At 56.9% G+C, this 20,349-nt stretch overlaps 1 protein-coding gene across 2 annotated transcripts; it reads left to right on the top strand.

The window, feature by feature from the left end:
* Window positions 1–1,448: 1,448 nt before the first annotated feature.
* Window positions 1,449–19,693, top strand: ACE (angiotensin I converting enzyme). Of its 2 annotated transcripts, none has more exons than XM_074926894.1 (25): window positions 1,449–1,718; window positions 5,154–5,321; window positions 6,721–6,808; window positions 7,052–7,195; window positions 7,439–7,630; window positions 7,787–7,884; window positions 8,406–8,578; window positions 8,872–9,095; window positions 10,616–10,760; window positions 11,099–11,197; window positions 11,429–11,551; window positions 12,118–12,329; window positions 12,850–12,986; window positions 13,283–13,441; window positions 13,844–13,931; window positions 14,134–14,277; window positions 14,508–14,699; window positions 15,015–15,112; window positions 15,392–15,564; window positions 16,023–16,246; window positions 16,482–16,626; window positions 16,826–16,924; window positions 17,344–17,466; window positions 18,029–18,216; window positions 18,493–19,693. In XM_074926894.1, exons 1-25 carry the CDS (start codon window positions 1,509–1,511, stop codon window positions 18,678–18,680), a joined length of 3,834 nt encoding a protein of 1,277 aa, XP_074782995.1. In that variant the 5' UTR covers window positions 1,449–1,508; the 3' UTR covers window positions 18,681–19,693. The 2 variants fall into 2 exon arrangements, with proteins under 2 accessions (XP_074782995.1, XP_074782994.1); XM_074926893.1 differs by having other exon boundaries at window positions 18,484–19,693.
* The last annotated feature ends 656 nt before the right edge of the window (window positions 19,694–20,349 follow it).

Genomic DNA, 20,349 nt, shown 5'->3' with positions numbered 1-20,349 from the left:
TGCCACAACACCCTGGAGCCGGGAAAACCCCTCCCAGCACAGTTGGGAACGCAGCTGGGGTGCAGGAAATCTCCAATCATCGGCGCTTGGTCACCAGCCAAATTGGAGCCAAACCAACCATTTTTTCCAACTTCCCAGTAAATGAGTTTCCAGAGACCTGTGGCTAGTAGGGAAAGGGGTCAGCAAGGGGGGTGCAGGCAGATGCTGGCTTCACCCCTGGCTCCATGACGTCCAGGCTCACAGGCGGTGCCAGTGCTGTTGCACATCCATACAGGCTCAGGGGTTGGGGTGATGAAGGTTGTTTGGGTGCCCACATCAGCTGGTGCAGGTGGAGGGTGGTAGGGCAGGGTGGGAAGCTGTGATTTTTGAAGGGAGGTTTAATAGACATCAGAGGGTTGCAGGCTCCTAAATCCCTTTTCTTATTTGGAAATGGCTCTGCACACCCTGTAGGGCGCCCAGCCCAGCAGAAGGACTCACCCCTTGCTGAGGGGGGCATGCTGCCCCCCCCCATGCTCTCCAGAACCCAGCAGGGCCAACAAGTCAAGGAGTTTCTCCCTGTTCCCCCCCAAAAAAGCTGTGCCCTCCATGGCCAATGTCTACTGTGTCCCTAAGGGGTGGTGGCTCCAACGAGGGATGATGGACTCAACCATCCCGTGCTCAGTCTGGGCACGGTTCCCAGCACTGGGGCCAGGCCCTGGAGGAAAGGGATTTAGTTAATTAAATAGAAAGAAAAAAAGAAGAAAGGAACTATCAAGGCCACCGACATGGGTCTGTTTTTCATTTTGAAGGAACTTTTTGTTACTTGTTTGTCATCAGACTAATTTCTCCAAGTCCAGAACACTTGGTGTGATGTGATGGGAGTTCCTTCACAGCCAGCAGAGATATTCCGTTTCTCCGAAAAATTAGGTTATGTCAGGAAGGGGGTCACTTTGGCAAGAAACAGCAGGAGATGGACCTTGGCTGCCCTCCAAGTGAGTGCTTTTCCTTCTGTGCTCGCCCTCGTATCCCGCGGCGGGTGGCCGGGGCGCTGCTGAGGGGCGTTCGCCGCGTGATGCCGGCGTGGGGAGGGGATCTCCTGCCAAGGTCTAAGCTGGATCCCCCTGCGCTGAGCCAGGAGGGGACGGGGACCCTGCAAACATGGAACTGCCTCCCACCCACCCTGTCCACCCCAGCCTTTCTCCTCCTTGCTTTTTTTTCCACCTTTCCCTCGATTCTTATCTGTCTCCTTTCCTCCCTTCTGTCCCTGCCCCTTCCCCTTCCCTCCCGGCATGGCCAAGCGCCAAAGGGACTTTGTACCCCAAGGCAGCGCTGGCTCCCTGCTCCTTCCCGCAAGCCCGGGAGCTGCCGAAGGGAGAGCGAAATGCTCCGGTCTTATCTGCGAGGGGAGGCAGGCTCGGTGGGCAGGGTTTGCGCGAAGGCTGCTGGCTTATAAGCAGCCGGCAGCGGAGGCAAAGCTCTCGCAAGGCACCGACCGGGGCCCCCCCACTCCGTGCACCGCTCCCGCCGCGATGCCCCCGGCACTGGGGCTGCTGCTGTGGCTGAGCCTGGCGAGTGCCCTTCGGCCTGGCCTTGAGCCCCCCAACCATGACCCCACCGAGGAAGGGGCCGCCCTCTTCGCCAGCGCCTACAACAGCACGGCTGAGCTCGTCCTCTTCGAGAGCGTCTTGGCCAGCTGGAATTACTACACCAACCTGACGACCGAAAACGCTGCTCTGCAGGTGGGTGGTGGGACGGGGGCGATGCCACCGCAGGGGTGTCCCCAGCACCGGGGACCAGGGGGGCTGGGGCATGGTGGGGACACTTGGTGGGGTCCCTGGGGCATGGTGGGGACACTTGGGGGGTCTCCTCCCTCCCCATGGGCTCATTTCTTGGCACCCCAGGATGCCAAACCAGGGCTGGGACTTGTAGCCCGGGAATCATAAGGTTTTGCCCCAAACTGGTCCTCAGAGAGGCTCTGCCCCGGCATGACAGCCCTGGTCCTGGAACAGAATCTGGGTTATTTTGAAAGGTGGTTCCCTCCTCCCCAGCACCTTCCACTTTCCTTCCCCCCTTTCTGGATCAGGGTCAGGTGTCAAGTGTCCCTGTCCCCATCCCTGCCTGGTGCCACCCCATCTGGGCACTGTGCCCTGCCAGAGCCCCGCTGTGTCCCAGCACTGGGGGCTTTTGGGTTGGGGCAGACGCTGGGACCCCAAAGTGTGCACAACCAACGGGGTGGCATCGGGACCAAGGCTGCCACCCCTTGTCCGTGTGTCCCCAGCCCACGGGGGTGAAGCCAGCTTGGGAAAACACCCCAGGCTACGGGGGATTAGACACCAGCCCCGCTACGTGCGGGCAGAGTGGTGGCAGGGAGCAATGCTGTGTGCAGCCCACAGGCATGTGTGTGTTTTGCCGGGGGGGTTGCGTGTGTTTGGGCTGGATTTAGTGGCGCAGGGAGTTCGACAGCTCAAGGGCTGCTCTCAGCGCCTGCCTGGCATGGGTCCGGGAATCACGGTGCCTGGGTGGGCTGCAGAGGTTTCCCTGCTCTGGCTGTGCCCAGGGAGCTGCTGGCTACTCCGGCACAGGGGGGCACGGCCACGGCGCTGTGTGTAGCTCAGAGATACACCTGCCACCCCATATAGCTGGTGGTGCACAGGGGTCTGTGCGTTCAGGGACCCCAAGCATCACCCCTGCACCCCAAGGGCTGCCACACAGCTCCGAACCTCTCTGGATCCCACAGGAAGGGCGGGGGGGCACAGTGTGCCCTGCAGCAGGAAGGAATCACGTTTTCCTGCATGGGGAAGGAAAATCACTGCCAAGTCTGGCCACCGCCAACTTGGCAGGACACCCGAGAGCACCCAAGTGCCCCTTCAGCCTTTTTTCGGCGAGCTGACACAATGTCTGGGCAGGTGCCCTGTGTCTGCTGCAGATGTTGCGGTGGGGCCAGGGACCCTGGGACAGAGCAGGAGCATCCCGGCCACACCGAGTCTGAGGTCTTAACCAGGGAAAGGACCTTGCATGGGCTTTTCTCAAGAGGCATTTCCAGGCCAACTTTCACCCTTTCCTGTGTTAATAAATGCCTGAGGATCATGGCCAGGTGCTCCCCGTGATGTCAAAGCTCCCAAGCCAGCCCAGTAAGAGGAGGGGATCTGGCCCCTGGGATCACCCCACTGACGGAGTATCAGGGAGGTGTGCGATGGGATGGGGAGGCAATGGGTACTAAAGGGTTAACAGGTGGCCAGCACAACCCAAAAGGCTGACTTTGGGGGATCAGGGGAAGCCTTGGGCCAGGCAAACCCCACACATGTCTATAACACGAGAGGCTGAGCCAGGCCACTATGGTGTGGGCAACTGCAGGACCTGCCATGAAAGGTGGCCCTGGGACAAAGTGACACGAGGGGCAGGTCCCAGAGGCAGGGCAGCAGCCCCCAGACAGAGGGACCCTGGAATGACAGACAGGGAGCTTGGCCATGGGACAGGGTGGTGATGGTCTGCTGCCAGCTGAGGCTCTGGGCGAGAGGCTGGCGATGGTGTTTGGGGTTCAGGGGCTGCTCATGGGTGTGGGACTTCTTCAGGTTCTGGGGGTAGAGCAGCCCCAGCACCCTGGGCCTCATCCTGTGCTGCTGAACCTTCACTGTGCAGCCAGGAGCAGGGAGGGACGGGGGTGGGGGGATTTGGTAGGGACACTTGGGGGCTGCGGGTGCCCAGGGACCTCTGAGACCCTCAGAGGGGCACCCCCACAGAGAGATCTCCCAGCTGTGCGGGCAAGGCCGGGAGTGGTGGGTACGGCCACAGTGAGGGGGTCTCAGGCAGTGCTGCCAGCCTCAGCTCGCTCCTCCAGAGCTGTCAGGAGAGTTTAGGGTACAATTTGCCTGACCAAACACAGGCGCCTGTTCAAGGAGAAGATGAAACACAGCTGGACTCTGCTTCCTGCAGCTCCCCTGGCTCTGCAGTGGGGTCTGGAAAGGGGTAAAGATATCCCCCGCTTAGTGGGGGGATGTAAGAGCATCTTGTTCCAGTGCAGGGTGTCCTTGGGGCTGGCCCATCCTGGCGTGCCAGAGCATCAGGGGCAGAGTGATGCTGTGGGTGCTGGGGTGTCCAAGGAGGTGGTGGGCAGTCCAGGGCACCCAGCACTTCCAGCATCCCCACTCCCCTGTGCCCCGGCCTCATGGGTGCCTGCCCCGGGCAACCTCCAACCCTGCCACACCGTAACTCCTTTCCCTCCCCACTGCCAGCTGAGGGAATGTGAAGATTAAAATAAAACAAACCAGGCTTAGAGCCGGGCTAAAAATGCCACGAATAACAGCTAATGAGCTCCATCAATCATGTCGGGACAGCACATGGACACAGGCACTCTGCACCTTCTCACTCCATCCCGTGCATCGCCTGGGCTGGGACATTCTTGCAAAATCAGTGTTTCCTGAAAATACAGCTGACACTGGCCAGACTGGGATGTGACTGCCAGCAATACACCCCGTCCCCAAATCGTGGCCGCTGGCCACAGCTCCAGCTGCCTAAATAACCCCCCATGGTGCAGGCAGCTCCAGGCCATCCCACGGCCCTGGGAAGGGAGGTCGGGGCTGGCAGGAGATGGGTGACACTGAGAGACCCAAACCCAGGGGGAGGGTACAAACGGGTGTCCCTCTGCAAGGTGAAACCCAAATATGGCACTTATAGGGCACAAGCTGCAGATAGCGGGAGAAGAAATGTGTAGATCTGGCAAGGAGGTAATAGGACGGAGAAAAGTGAATGTGGCATCTTTGTAGTTTTCCTTTGGGCTTCTGCAAAGGTGAGAAAGGGCAGGAATAGGAATAAAATGAAGCCAGACCTCTGAGCTCATTCTGAAACTGGGGTCTGGCAGTTGCCAGAGCCAGCCCGGGAGCACCCAAACACCCTGCCCGCATGGCGTGGCCACCCCTGTCCCAGCATTCCCACCCCATCCAGGCCACAACACCCTGGAGTCACCCCTAAAGCATCCTCAAAGGCCACCTTGGCGGGTGCTCGCCAGGAGCGCCGCAGGCAAGCGGAGGCTGCCGATGTCGCCGTGTCAGCTGGAAGCTGATGTCTCTACCTATGAATGTCACAGACTGGGGACAGCCCTGCCTGCCATCTCGTGTCCCGGGTGGAGGCATGTCCCAGGGCTGGTCCTGAGGCGCTGTGTCCCTCTCACCATGCAGGTCGAGGCATCACTGGAGGAGCAAAATTTCACGGAGCTGTGGGGGAAGAAAGCCAAGGAGCTCTACGGCAGCATCTGGAGCAACTTCAGTGACCCACAGCTGAGGAAAATCATTGGCTCCATCCAGACCCTGGGACCCTCCAACCTGCCCCTGGAGCAGAGAGAGAAGGTAGGCGAGGTGCCAGCGAAGCCCTGAGATTTGCTGGGGTGCTGCAAAACCCCTTAAAGGGATTTTTCCCAAATCTCCAGGCTCTGTTGCTGGCCTGTTGCCCCTCCATTGCATTTTGCAGGGTGTTCCTGGCCTCTGCAAACGCAGGACAGTGGTGAAGGGAGGAGATGGGATGCTCTCTCTGGGGGATGTGGAGTGCCTGCTGGCCCCATTATCCAGCCCTAACCTCCTCTTGGAACTATCCCAGTGGGAACTGGAGATTTCCTGGTTATACAGAGCAGCCTTGGGTGTCACCTGGAGACCAGCCAGTCTGTGCCCATGGCCAGTGGCCATCTGGCCCAAACCCCACCCCAGGGCTTCTCAGGGATGCAGCCCACTGAAAAGGAGGGCTGCTGTAGCCACCCAGCTCCTGAGCCCTCCCTGCAAGCCCAGACGTGCTGTGCCTTGGTGACACAGTTCCTCATTAGGGACATCAGGACATCCTGAGCCTTCCCCATCACAGTCCTGAACTTTCAGGGTAGTTTACCTAAATGCAAGGTGATTTTTTTATTTTTTTTTTTTTTTGGTGAAAATATTGTCCAGGCTGAGGCTGGCAGCCTCTTGCCTCTGCATGAGCGTAGGGACACTGGCACTGCCATCCCTTCCAGCATGGCCCATGGCTCCCTGACAGCACACCGAATCCCTGGCAAAGCCCTGTGACAAAGGACAAAGCCCTTTCTGGAGAAGCGTCAGCCCTGGTTCCTTCCAGGAAACCCTTGCCCACCCTCTCCCAGATAACAGACAGCATCATGTCTCCTCCCTGCACATCAGCCATGGCTCACCCACCCCCGGGCAGCTCCATTCCGCAGCTGCCACCATCTCCTGTCTCCATCCCCTTCACCCGGCCAGAGCAGAGTGATGGGAGCGGAGAGAGGGATGGAGCAGAGGAATTTCCTTCCCTGGGAATAGACTCCCCAGGCAGGTTCCAGGAAACCCCCTGTTGCTATTGTTTGCTGTTGTTGAAGTTCACAGAAATAAATCCCCCTCCTCCTCCCGCTTTTCTTATTATTTTTTTTTTACCCACTTAGATAAACAGGCTGTGCACCCTGTTGACAGAGTTTTATAAATAGCCCCGCTCGAGGACGCCACGAGCACGAGTGCCGTGTTTGAGGGCGGTTCAGCGAGCAGCTGTGCACGGGTTGTCTGTCCCAGAGAGCCTCCCTGCTCCCACCATGTGATGGGTGCAAAAAATCTGGGTGACAACATGCTTATTTCACCAAAAACACACTGTGTAAACACACCAATCCTCCTCCACATCCCTCCGGACACACACACACACACACACACTCCAGAGCTGGGAAGTCTGTAGGTCCCTCCTGAAGGGCCATTCCCATCCCCAACATCTTTTCCTTCCCTGTAGTACAACACCATCCTGAGCAACATGGACAAAATCTACTCCACGGCCAAGGTGTGTCTGCCCAATGGTACCTGCTGGGAGTTGGAGCCAGGTATGGACTCTGTGCCCCCGCTCCTGCAGGGTGCTGAGCACCCTGTGGCCATGAGCTGGTCATGGTCCTCACATCCCCAGTGGGTTGGGGTTGGTAGGTCCCACCCATGTTCATTGGGGTTGTCCCAGGGCAAGGATGGGTATTTGAGTCTGCCCCAATGGTGGCGGCACCTCTGCAGAGCTATGGGATGTGACCCCCCTCTCCTGCCCCTCTGTCATGTTCTACTTGTCCCCTCTGTCCCAGACATCTCGGATATCATGGCCACCTCCCGCAGCTACAAGAAGCTGCTCTATGCCTGGGAGGGGTGGCACAACGCTGCGGGCAACCCACTGCGCGCCAAGTATGAGGAGTTTGTGAAGCTGAGCAACGAGGCCTATCAGATGGATGGTATGAGCAGGATGGGGAACACGGGGGGTGGTTAGGGATCGGGGGGGGAACTGGGGCGATGGAGTGCTCTGCTGCTCTCCCCATTCTGCATGCAGCTGGGCATCCAACTTCCATTTCCCTGGTGTCAACACTTTAGGGAAAGGGCAAATACCCTACTGCTATCCTCTGGTCCCAGCTCTTGGGGCTAGGTGGGTGGAAAACCCTGAGGGTCGGTGCCAGGGGTCATCACTGCCTCTCTGGCAGGATTTGAGGACACAGGCAGCTACTGGCGCTCCTGGTATGACTCAGCCTCCTTTGAGGATGACCTGGAACATCTCTACAACCAACTGGAGCCACTCTACCTCAACCTGCACGCCTTCGTCCGGAGGAAGCTGTACGACCGCTATGGCCCTAAATATATCAACCTGAAGGGTCCTATCCCTGCTCACCTCCTGGGTAAGAGGAGGGACCCCCAGCCTGTGCCCAGGGGTGCTGGTGGGGCCAGAGGGGCACATGCAGGGCCATAGTGGGACAGTGAGCTCCCAGTCATCACTGTGTTTCTCTTCCTCCCAACCTACCACCAGCTCTGCTCCATCTATTTTCTCTCCTCAGGCAACATGTGGGCTCAGCAGTGGAACAACATCTATGACCTGATGGTCCCCTACCCCGGGAAGCCCAACCTCGATGTCACAAACACCATGGTGCAGCAGGTGATGGGCTGAGGTGCTCACTGGTGGCACGAGGGGGACAAAACTTGGGGGTGTTGGCCAAGGCTTGTGCATAACATTGAGTGGTTTCTCACACCTGCATAGGGGACAGCAGAAAAGCCATGTCTGGGAGGGGAAGGGACAAAGAAATGACCCCAGTCCCCCTCTGGCAATGACCAAAGAGGCAGTGGGTGGGCAAAGAGGAAGGACAGTGTGGTGGAACTGGTGCCAGTCCCTGGGTTGGGAGCTGTGTCCACACCATCACACAGCTCCAAGCCCTCCTGGGGCACCAGTCCTGCTCCCCTCTCCTGTCCATGCTGGGCACCAGCACCACTGTTCACTGGTTCTTAGGAATGCTTACCCCATTTCTGGGGCCAGGGCTCCCCATTAGGGTGAGGGGGCAGGACCCTCGTCCCTTGGAGGGACCCACCTCATCCTCACGGTGCTGGGAGAGCATCAGAGACAATGTCCAGCGCATGGGCAGCCCCTTCCTCAGCCATAACCCACTGCCTGCTGCCCATCAGCGCTGGAACGCCACCCACATGTTCCGGGTCTCGGAGGAGTTCTTCACCTCCTTGGGGCTGCTGGAGATGCCCCCCGAGTTTTGGGATAAGTCCATGCTTGAGAAGCCAACGGATGGACGGGAGGTGGTGTGTCACGCTTCAGCCTGGGACTTCTACAACCGCAAGGACTTCAGGTGCGTGGAGGCATGCAGGGACCCAGGGCTACAGGGTAAGGTCCTCCTCCATCCCCCTTGCTGGTCACCATTTTGGGTACCCCCAGCCTGTCCATACAGCCCCGTCTGCCACTTTCTGGGGTCCAGTCTCAGGGCACAACAATGCCCTGCCTTCCCCTCCACTGGGTCTCTTCCCTTCCCCATGGGGGGCTGCCACCCCCTCAGAGACCCTGGAGGGTCCTTCCCATCGAGGGGGCTCACAGGCAGCCAGGGTCCCTCACCAGCTCAGGCAATGCTCTGTTTTCACCTGGCAGGATCAAGCAGTGCACGACGGTGACCATGGAGCAGCTGTTCACGGTGCACCACGAGATGGGCCACGTCCAGTACTACCTGCAGTACAAGGACCAGCCTGTCTCATTCCGCAGTGGGGCCAACCCTGGCTTCCATGAGGCCATCGGCGATGTCATGTCCCTGTCTGTCTCCACTCCCAGTCACCTCAAGAAAATTGGTCTCCTCAGCAGTGCCACTGAGGACACAGGTATGGAAGCTGCCCTGAGTAGCTGGGTGGCCTGGAGGGCTCAGGCTCAGTCTGGCAACGCAGCCCAGAGTAGGCAAGACCCTATGGCTGATTGTGTGACTTTCACTCACGCTTGGATCCATGCACAACTCCTTGGCTCCATGGGTCCATGTAGGGATCTGGTGGATTTGAGAACGGTCAGTGTGAGGTTAATGGTTGGACTAGATGATCTTCAAGATCTTTTCCAACCTAGATGATTCTGTGATTCTGTGGTTCTATGTAGGATCCATCTTGCCTCCATGGCTTCATGCACAACTCTTTCTTGGCTCCATGAGTCCATGTAGGACCCTTCATGACTCCATCCTCTTCACCCCTGAGGGCAGGAGAGATGCTCTCCAGAGCCTGTCTATTCCTTTTCCTTCCCTCCTCCATCAGAGCCCCAAACCTGGAAGCAGCATCTTTGTACTTGATCAGCTTTGACCTTTCGAGCATTCCCTCTTCCCTTGCCAAGAAACATCCAGCCCCGGAGCTCCTGGTGTAGCTCTGTGGAGGTGGCACTGAGCGCTTACGTGCGGAGTCACGAGGACAGTCAGCAGGTGACGTGTCTGCCTGCCAGCTGGCACCGTGGAGGTGGATTTGTTGCTGCAGGGCACTGCCTGGCTTGGCAAGTGTCTCTCCCCCCACCCATCTCTCATCCAACACGTCAAAGCAGACAGCAGCAGAGGAAACCAAGTGTCTGCAGACTCCTGCCGCAGGCGGCTGCTTTGCGGAGGAGGGACAGTCCCGGGATCCTCCTGCCTTGTCATTAAACACGTTTCATGGTGGGGAAGCCATTACAGCAGCCAAGAGCATCGGGCTGTTGCTGCATAAACACCACGGAGCAGATGGTCCTGGCCTCAAGGCGTTGCTGCCCAACTAACCAGCCCTTGGCAGCCACGCCACCACGGCTATGGCAGCCAACAGCCCCTCAGGGCAGTGCTGCCAACCCCTCTCTGACCCCACAGTTTCAGTTGGGTCTCCAGCAGGTCCTTCTCCAACCTTCCTTCCCCAGGTTTCCTTGTGGCAAAGGGGAAAGCAGATCTCACCATCCTCTGTGCTCCCCACGACATGGCGGTGACTGTTCCAGAGTTTACTCTGGTTTTGGGTCTAAACCATGAGAATCCTTGCAGTTGTGTGACAGACAGGCAGCCCAAAGCCCCTTCACGTTGAGTCCCCCAGGCTGAATGTGGGAGGAGGGAACCATTAGAATTACACTCACCAGAGACTTTCTCACTCTGAGGGCCAGGCTGAAGCCCAGGGGACACCGAGCTTGTCTCTCCCATCATCTTCACTCAGTAAAAAGTCACATGTTGCCCCAGGCAGGAGCTGCATCTAGAAAAATCTCCTGTGTCCTACACAGCCTTCTCTAGGAAGTAAGCTTATATGTTGAAATGCTGCCCCCAATGAGATTTGCTTACCTTCTTGTCCACAAAATGTCTAGTGTCCATACCGCTGCCCAGCCAGAGTTCTTCCCAACCTAGTCCAGGCTCTGTTTCATGCAGAGAGCAACATCAACTACCTGCTGAAGATGGCTTTGGAGAAGATTGCCTTCCTGCCCTTCGGCTACCTCATCGACCAGTGGCGCTGGAACGTGTTCAATGGCCGCACACCCCCGAACCGTTACAACTACGACTGGTGGTATCTGAGGTAGAGGACAGTCACCAGGGGTGGATGGAGGTGTGGAAGCTGGGGGTGTGCAAGGAGGGAAGTCAGGAAAGAAGAAAGGAAGGAAAAAAGGAAAAAGTAGCAAGGGAGATGGTTGGAAAACAATGGATAGATGGGAGGGTGGGGTGGACAGGTAGATGAGTGGGTAGGTGGGTGGATGGATGGATGGATGGATGGATGGATGGATGGATGGATGGATGGAAATACATGGAAGTACGCTCTAATTGTGTCCAGTTCTTCAGTCTTGCCTTCCCATTCCCTGCCTTGTTCCATCTGCCTCCCTCTTTACAGCTCATGCCCTTGTTCTCTGTTGTCTGCAGAACCAAATACCAGGGTATCTGTGCTCCAGTTTCAAGGAACGAAAGCAACTTTGACCCTGGAGCAAAGTACCACATCCCTGGGAACACCCCTTACATCAGGTAGAGGAGGTGCTGGCAAGGGGATGGAGACTTGGGGAGCAGGGGGAGTCGGGGCTCAGCTCTGCGGGCAGGGACTGGGTTGTGTTACATCTGCTCAAGACACAGACACTATCCAACACTTGGGAGCACAAATGATGGGGAACTGACATGTGAGGTGCCTTCTCCCATGCCCTAGGACTTGTTTGCTTCCTTTTTGTCCCCAGTGCTCACCTTCATGGGTTTTCTTGGCAGGTACTTTGTGAGCTTCATCCTCCAGTTCCAGTTTCACAAGGCGCTGTGCCAGGCGGCCAGCCACACCGGTCCCCTGCACACCTGTGACATCTACATGTCCAAAGAGGCTGGAGCCAAACTCAGGTGGGGACAGAGGAGAGTCGGGACAATCACCATGGGCAGATTTGTGCATGGAAGTGGATGGTGTGGGAAGGAAGGAAGGAAGGAAGGAAGGAAGGAAGGAAGGAAGGAAGGAAGGAAGGAAGGAAGGAAGGAAGGAAGGAAGGAAGGAAGGAAGGAAGGAAGGAAGGAAGGAAGGAAGGAACGTGGCTATGGAGATGGCTGGAGAAATAGCTTTGCAGATGGATGAATGGATGGATGGAAATACATGGAAGCACTGGGGTAGGGTGAGGGGTCCTCACCAGTGCATTGCTGTTGTCCCTGTCATGAGCTCCCACCCAGGCAAAAGGTCATTAAATCACTTTCGGTTCCTACTGACTCCCCGAGGGGTTAACAAATGCATGAGTAGGTGATGGGGGGTCCTCAGTCCCTGTATGCAGGACAGATTGGGGCTTCAGAGCCAGTTCCCAGGTTCCTGTCCCACTCAGGAATAGCATCTTCAACCCTTGCAATGCTGAAATACAACCACTGCTTTTCTCCCATCCATCCTCCGGCCTCATGCTGGCTCTTGCTGCCCTGCTCCTTTGCAGGGAAGTGTTGAAAGCTGGGTCTTCCAAGTCGTGGCAGGAAATTCTGTTCAACCTCACTGGTATGGATAAGATGGACGCTGGGCCCCTCCTGGAGTACTTCAGCCCTGTCACCGAGTGGCTTCAGGAGCAGAACAACAAGACCAAGGAGGTGCTGGGCTGGCCTGAGTTTGACTGGCGTCCCCCTGTCCCTGAAGGCTACCCTGAAGGCATTGGTAAGGCCTCGGGTCCATCCTGACTCGGGGCAGGGGCAGGAAGAGGTCTCCGAAGGGACATCACTAACCCTCAGGCAGGAAAGTGCTCTGCTGTGGGTGAGCTAGGTCCCCATGCCAGGAGAATGAAATACCCATCCCCATGTGGGATCCCACTGGGTGCTGCTTCTCATGAAGCAGCTGCCATCACCAACCCCTTGACGTACCATTGTGTCCCTGCCGCTGTAGTAATGCCATCAGTCATGGTGTGACAGGTCATCTATCTTCAGCTGTTTTCTGCTCCCATGGGAGGGTCTAGGGCATGCAGCTTGTCCTGTTATCCCTTCATCTGTCCAACAGGATACCCCAGCTGTGCCTCTGCCCCCATTTCTTGACTCAACCTGCTCCCAAGTTGTGGCGTCTTCCAATGAACCTGCAGTTCTGGGAAAAGCTGAACCATGGATTCTCCATGGGGTGATGCTCTTGCAAAGAGAAGGACTCTCCTGACCTTCCCTGCTCTTCACCCATTTATCTCCTTCTCTAGACAAAATAGCAGATGAAGCACAAGCTAAAGAGTTCTTGTCCGAGTACAACAGCACGGCCGAGGCAGTGTGGAACGCCTACACTGAGGCATCCTGGGCCTACAACACCAACATCACCGACCACAACAAGGAGGTCATGGTATGGGAATGACCCTGGGGCTGTGTGGGGAGAGGCAACAGCCAAGGCAGGCAGCTGGTACCCAGGGCATGTTTCAGATGAGCTCTGAAAGCCAGGGCAGTCTCTGCCCCTAGCCAAGGGGTAATGTTCTCACCCAGGAGGTGTCTTTTCCATGAAAAACCTTGTCATGCCACAAGGTACCCACAAGGGCAGCCATGGGGAGGTTGTCAGTCATGGCACGCCAGGTGGTGTTTCTAGTGATAGCCTTGGGGATCTCCTTGAAGTAACTCCTCTTCTGTCCCCTCCTGCTCTTGCAGCTGGAGAAGAACTTGGCCATGTCCAAGCACACCCTTGAGTATGGCATGAAGGCCAGGCAGTTCGACCCCTCCGACTTCCAGGACCAAAGTGTCACACGCATCCTCAAGAAGCTGAGTGTCATTGAGAGGGCAGCCCTGCCTGAGAATGAGCTGAAGGAGGTGAGCTGCAAGGGAGCAGAGCAGGATGGGCTGTCCCTTGCCGCTACCCTGGGTGGGGACAAAGGTTTCTCCCAACTTTTAGGAAATGCCACTGAGCAGCCACCCCTTGCCCTTGAACAAAGTAATAGTTTGGTCCCTTCTACATAAAGCCATGATCCTTGTCTCCAGGATTTCCCACTCAAAGGTCGCTAGCCCAGGCTGCAGTGGGGCCTGGCTGCTTGGGTGACAAAGGTTGATGGCCCCAGTCCCTCCTATATTGACTCTACTTTGTCTCCATTTGGGGTCGCATTTGGCCTTGGAAGGGATAAGAGGAAAATACTGGAGAACATCTCAGTGGGCTGTGACATTCTCCAAGAGCAGGCGTAAGGATAACCAGCTCACATGATCTGATTTTCTTTGCAGTACAACACCCTCCTTTCAGATATGGAGACCACATACAGCGTAGCCAAGGTCTGCAGAGAGAACAAAATCTGTCATCCTCTGGATCCTGGTAAGATTTGGCAGGGTGTCCAATGATTCATCTGCAGCAGGCCCAGAAAGGAGGGTTTTTTTAACAGGGACATGAGGAAAGGTCATGAAGGGGCCTTCCCACCTTCTCGTGGTGGCCCCTGAGCAGCACATTGGGTCTAGCACCATTGCGTCAGTCCAGTCCATCCAACAGCATCACTTTGGCATCATTGCTCTCCCTTCAGATCTCACGGACATCATGGCCACCTCACGGGACTATGACGAGCTCCTCTTTGCCTGGAAGGGCTGGCGGGATGCTTCTGGGAAGAAGATCAAGAACAACTACAAGCGATATGTGGAACTGAGCAACAAGGCAGCCGTGCTCAATGGTCAGTGTCCTGCTCCCTCAGGGATCCGCCACGGTCTTAGCACCCTGTGAACAGAGGATTGGCCTGATCATCCAACTCAGGGCCAAAATATTGAGGGTGTGGAGGTGCCACCAACTCCCATGAGATCCACTGTCTCATAGAGATGGAGGGACCTGGGTGCCTGGGCAGCAAGACAAACTGCTGTCCAAGAAGGGCAGTGTCTGACAGCTTCTGGTCTTGCCCTGCCACAGGCTACACGGACAATGGGGCCTTCTGGAGATCCCTGTATGAGACACCCACCTTCGAGGAAGATCTGGAGAGGTTGTACCTGCAGCTGCAGCCCCTGTACCTCCATCTGCATGCCTACGTACGCCGGGCCCTATACAAAAAGTATGGTGCAGAGCACATAAACCTGAAGGGTCCCATCCCTGCTCACCTGCTCGGTAAGGGCTCTGCTCGAGCAGAGCTGTCTCCCACCAAGCAGTTTGCTCCAAGTCATGCCAAGAGCTGAGCTCTGGCTGAAGGGCCAAGACCACATGCGGTGGGTCTGCAGAGGCCAGTCTGCCCCAGGAAAGGGCAACACAGTGTGACTTTATCTCTCCTGCACAGACAGGCTCCTGCTTGCATCACCCTTGTGCAGGCGGAGCAGGGCGCAGGCGGGGTGATCCACCCTGCGCAGGAGTCAGGAGTAACTGGTTGTCTTTGCTCTTCTCTCCCTGTCTCCCTCCTGCCACGCATTGTCCTCCTGTGCTTCCCAGGCAACATGTGGGCCCAGTCATGGTCCAATATTTTCGATCTGGTGATACCTTTCCCAGATGCCACCAAGGTGGATGCCACCCCGGCCATGAAAAAACAGGTCAGTTCTTTTCCAGGCTGCTCTGGGCAAGCCCTTTGGGACCCAGCACCCTTCAGCTGTTGCCACCACCTATATTACCAAATGCTCTGGTGCTGCCAAAAAACCTCCATGCCTCTTCCATATTCTCTACCACCTGGGTATGCCAAGGGCTGGATCCAGCTCTAGCTGCTCCCCTGCCCTGCCCAGAGGAACAAGACTGTCCCTGGCCTCTCACCCCTCCCACAGCCCCCAGCACCCCCCCCTGCCCCTCACCAGGTCCTCTGTCTTCTCTCTGCCCAGGGCTGGACACCAAAGAAGATGTTTGAAGAGTCGGACCGTTTCTTTACCTCTCTGGGCCTCATCCCCATGCCACAGGAGTTCTGGGACAAGTCCATGATCGAGAAGCCGGCAGACGGGCGGGAGGTGGTGTGTCACGCCTCAGCCTGGGACTTCTACAACCGCAAGGACTTCAGGTGCCCGTGGGGAGCAAGTGGTGTCTCCAGCTGACGTGGTGCTCTGGCAGGTAGCAATGTCTTGGGAGAATAAGGGCACGTGGCCTGATGCCACCCTGGTGTCTCTTGCCCTGTGGCTGCAGCAGCCCCACTCTTGCATTGCTACTGGTGCCCAAGATGTGGGAACTGCTGGCAGGAGCCCCCATGGTGGACGGAGGGCAATCAGTGCCTTTCCTGCCACAGAGAATGGAAAAGCCAGTGAACAGGGACAGGGAATGGTCAGAGGCAGCAGGAGATGCAGGAGAAAATAGAGAGACCAACCCAATGGAATAGGACCAGTCCAGCCTGGCACCAGATGTAGGGTGGGGGCATATGGAAAGGGAGGCCAGAGAGAAAAATAAGGACTTGTGATCATTCCTGGAAATTTTCACCCCAGCACTACCCTCCTTTCTCCCCACATCCCACATGTCATGTTCCAGGATCAAGCAGTGCACCGTGGTGAACATGGACGACCTAATCACAGTGCACCACGAGATGGGCCACGTCCAGTACTTCCTGCAGTACATGGACCAGCCCATCTCATTCCGCGATGGGGCCAACCCTGGCTTCCATGAGGCTGTCGGGGATGTCATGGCCTTGTCTGTCTCTACCCCAAAACACCTGCACAGCATCAATCTGCTGGACCAAGTCACAGACAACAAAGGTGAGCGGGCAGGGGAGCGCCACACAGCAGAGATGGGGGTGTTCTGGGGGCAGCTGGAAATGCTGGTCGGGATGGGTTGGGCAGGGAGGAAGGGGTCAGGGACATGCACGGTGGATTTGCATGCACGGAGGGGACAGGACCTGGTGGGGACACCCTGCTCTTGAGCAGAATGACCCATACAGGGTGGAGATGTGGTTACAGCACTGCCTTGCTCACACCTTCCCACCCTGGGCAGAAAGTGACATTAACTACCTGATGAGCATTGCCCTGGACAAAATCGCCTTCCTGCCCTTCGGGTACCTCATGGACCAGTGGCGCTGGAAGGTGTTTGATGGGCGGATCAAGGAGGATGAGTACAACCAGCAGTGGTGGAACCTCAGGTGTGCTTGACTTCAGACCCCTCTTTGGTACAAGGGCCATCATCCCGTTGGGTGTTTCCTCCCTGTGGGCCACTAGGCTGCAATGGGACATGATGGGATACATAACCTCTCACACTGTCCTCACACCCCGCTGTGTCCCCTCCTGGCTTGCCTCACCTTCTCTTCCCCATGTTGGGCTAACTCTCCCTCTCCGACCCAGGATGAAGTACCAGGGCTTGTGCCCACCAGCACCAAGGTCTGAAGATGACTTTGACCCCGGGGCAAAGTTTCACATCCCTGCCAATGTTCCCTACATCAGGTGAGCAAGCAGGGGTGGGGGAGGAGGGACAGCACTTGGACACAGAAGCAGGATCTCCAGTTTAGATGACAGTGATGTCACCTTGTTTCATGGCTGGTGACATACTTGGTGGTACCACCCTGAGGGTGCTGGGCAGCTCCAGGGACCCTGGCAAAGCCTCAAAGAGGAAGGCTGGATTTCAGGGGATTTCTCCCTATCCAAGGAGGAGGGGCTCATCTACTCAGGCAGCCATAAAACACATCAAAGGAGAAATGACATCAGCGGATGGGACTGAGTTGATGCAAGTGGAGCTCCAAAGCCAGTGATGCTCCTCCAGACTGGGAGGGTGCAACCAGGGGATGAGGGAGGCCACATCCTCTCTTGCCCAGTTACTAGAAGGGCCCATTCTCACATCCTCACCCCTCTCCACCACCCCCCAGGTACTTTGTCAGCTTTGTGATCCAGTTCCAGTTCCACCAGGCGCTCTGCGTGGCAGCCAACCACACGGGTCCCCTGCACACGTGTGACATCTACCAGTCCAAGGAGGCTGGGAGGATCTTGGGGTAGGTGCGTGGGCAGGGCAGGGACAAGACATTTATGTCCCCAAATACCTCAAAGCCAGCCCAGCAAGACCAGAGGCAACGTGGCCCCAGGTCATCCATTCCCCCCCTGCCCCAGCATGGGGTGCTCTGTGGGGGGACCCCGGGCAGGGGCACCTCGGGCTGGGTGCTGGGGCTGTGATTGCGAAAGCAGCCACTAGATGGTAGCTGGGACCCTGGCAGGTGGAAGGCTCCTTCCCTCCTCTTCCTCCTCCACAGCCCCCTGTTCCTTAGGGAAAACAGCCCCCTTGCTTCAAGACAAGCACCTGCAAAATTAACCCTTTCACCCAGGAACTGCTCTGCATCAGGCTGGATTCACTGGAGGGCTTTAATCCATGTAAACCCCCTCTTTTCCCCAAGCAAAACTTCCTTCCCTGTGCTCTGGGCTGGCAGCCCTGTGGTACTGGGGGCACAGACTGTACCCAGAGTTGCTGACACCAAAAGCCCCAAGCCCTGGGGGAAAGGGAAGGGCTGGTGGCCAAGAAGGTGATGGGGAACCCACTGGAGCTGATTTCTCCTGCCACAGGAAGGCCCTGAAGCTGGGTTTCAGCAAGCCGTGGCCCGAAGCCATGGAGCTCATCACAAAACAGCCCAACATGTCAGCTGATGCCCTGATGAGCTACTTTGAGCCGCTCATGACATGGCTGGTGAATGAGAATGAGAAGAACGGGGAGGTCCTGGGCTGGCCTGAGTACAGCTGGACTCCTTACACAGGTACGCAGAGCTCTGCCAAGCACAGCCAGTCCATGATGGGGCAGATCTCAGCCCTCACCAGGGCCAGGATGGGGCACATGGAGAAGACAGAGCTGTCTTTGTGCCCCTTGGCCAGCCAAAAAACCACAGGGTGTTTGGATGCTTCTCTTTGATTTCTCATGGAGCTGAGTCTAAAGGGAACAGGGCATCCAAGAGACCAGCAAAGGGAGAGCTGGTGGCCCAACATACCTCAGCACCAACCATGTCCCCCATTTCTCCATTTTTCAGCCACTCCAGCCCAAGCTGGCTCCGACCGAACTGATTTCCTGGGCATGTCCCTGGCTCACAATCAAGCCACAGCAGGCGGCTGGGTCCTGCTCGCCCTGGCTCTCCTCTTCCTGATCACCACCATCTTCTTGGGTGTCAAGTTCTTCTCAACCAGGAGAAAGGCCTTCAAATCCAGCTCAGAAATGGAACTGAAATAAAACAGCCATCAGTGGGGGAGCACGGACAGGGTGCAAGCACGGGCGTTTGGCCAGGCTGGCAGCTATGCCATGGGCACATTTGCCAACGAAGCCATGGGTTTCCACAGCCCAGGACTCCTCTCTCCAATCAGGTCAGACGTTTTTTACCACTATGCAAGAGCCAAAGCAGAAAAGAGCTATTTATTTGTCAACGTCTGCATCAGGGGAAAGAGAAATTCAGGCACCGGCAGGCATGGAGCCATCACAAGCTGCCCCTGCACCCAGAGCTGGGAACTGGTCCAGCCTGGACACCCACCAGTCATCTCCGACCTGTGGGCAAACCCACAGAGACTTCGAGTGACAGAGGGCAGTCTGGGGAGGGACGGAGCACGTTCCCACTCCTGGTTTGCCTGCTGCCAAGCTGTTTGCTTGCATGGATGAAAAATAAAACCATGTCTTGTCACCCTCAGAGCAGCAGCTCGGCTCCTTTTTGCAGGTGATCTAGGAGCAAACTGGGACAGGGCTCTCAAGCAGGAGAGCTGCCACCACAACCCCGTGCAAATACAAATCCCTGGGGACCAGCTTGGCTTTGGGGTGACACACCTGCAGCACCCATCCTCCCCCATTCCCATCATGGAAGCTCAGCATCCCCTTACAGCATCCTCATACTCCCCTAAACTGTGGCTCCCATCACAGCCAACAGCTCATGGGTTCACCATGGAGAACGTGCCTAAGGGATGGGTTGAACTGGGCCAGAAATACCCAAAGTCCAGGCCTGGACTGTTTAAAAGGAGAGGAGGGTGGTGTCACCAAGCCCAGGCTGGGACAGGGCTGGAGCTCAAGACTGCTGCGACTCCAGCACAGGGATGACAAGCCTTTACGTAAGAGCTGGGAGGGCTCCAAGGTCAGTGATCACCTCCCACCCTACAGCTCCTGATTATCTTGGGATCAGCCGTGCTTGAGGCTTTTTTTTTTTTCCCTCCCTGTCTTTCTTCTCCTTCTGTAAATAAAACTTCATATTTGTTCTGCAGTGATTAGGTGCAAAACTAATCCCAGCCTAGGGATTATTGCATCCTTAAAGAGCCGGGATCTGCTGCAGCCCGGAGCAGCAGGGGAAATGAGGGGATCTGGGATGATCCACCCGTCCCCCTCCCATTTGATGGCCTCTGCCCTCGATCATGTCTTACATGTGGAAACTGAGGCCCGGGAAAGGCTCATTACACCCGGGAGAGGAGCAGAAGGCAGGTGTCTGCCCACCCACACTCGGGTTTTTGTTTGCTTTCAATCCTCCTCTGAGCACAGCACGCCCACGGGGAGGTGAAACCCGGACTGCTCATATTCCTTCTGCAATCCCCAAAGCCGGGGAGCAGCCGCCCCAGACGCCTGCGCTCACCCCGTGTCCTTCCCACGGCCACGTCCTGATGCGTCTGCTTAATATCCCGGCACACCAGGCACCCTCCTCTCCCCCCTTCTCCTGGAGCAGAGACCTGGCACAGTGAGAGCTGGGTTTGAAGCCAAGTGTATTTTCAGCCTGGGAAAGCAGGCGGGTGCAGGTGTGCTCCATCCAGCTCAGCTCCTCACTGGTAATTTTGAACCCCCTGGCTCCTTTCTGCCCCATTAGTGAAGGAAAAGAGGGCTCCAGGATCATCAAGATCCTACAGGTTTCATGAAAATTGCTTTCTGGAGGAAA

Source organism: Athene noctua, chromosome 25, assembly GCF_965140245.1.
Source record: "Athene noctua chromosome 25, bAthNoc1.hap1.1, whole genome shotgun sequence".
Classification (NCBI taxonomy): Eukaryota; Metazoa; Chordata; class Aves; order Strigiformes; family Strigidae; genus Athene; species Athene noctua.
Note: the sequence above shows the minus strand (reverse complement) of the source record. Positions and strands in the feature narration are given on the sequence as shown.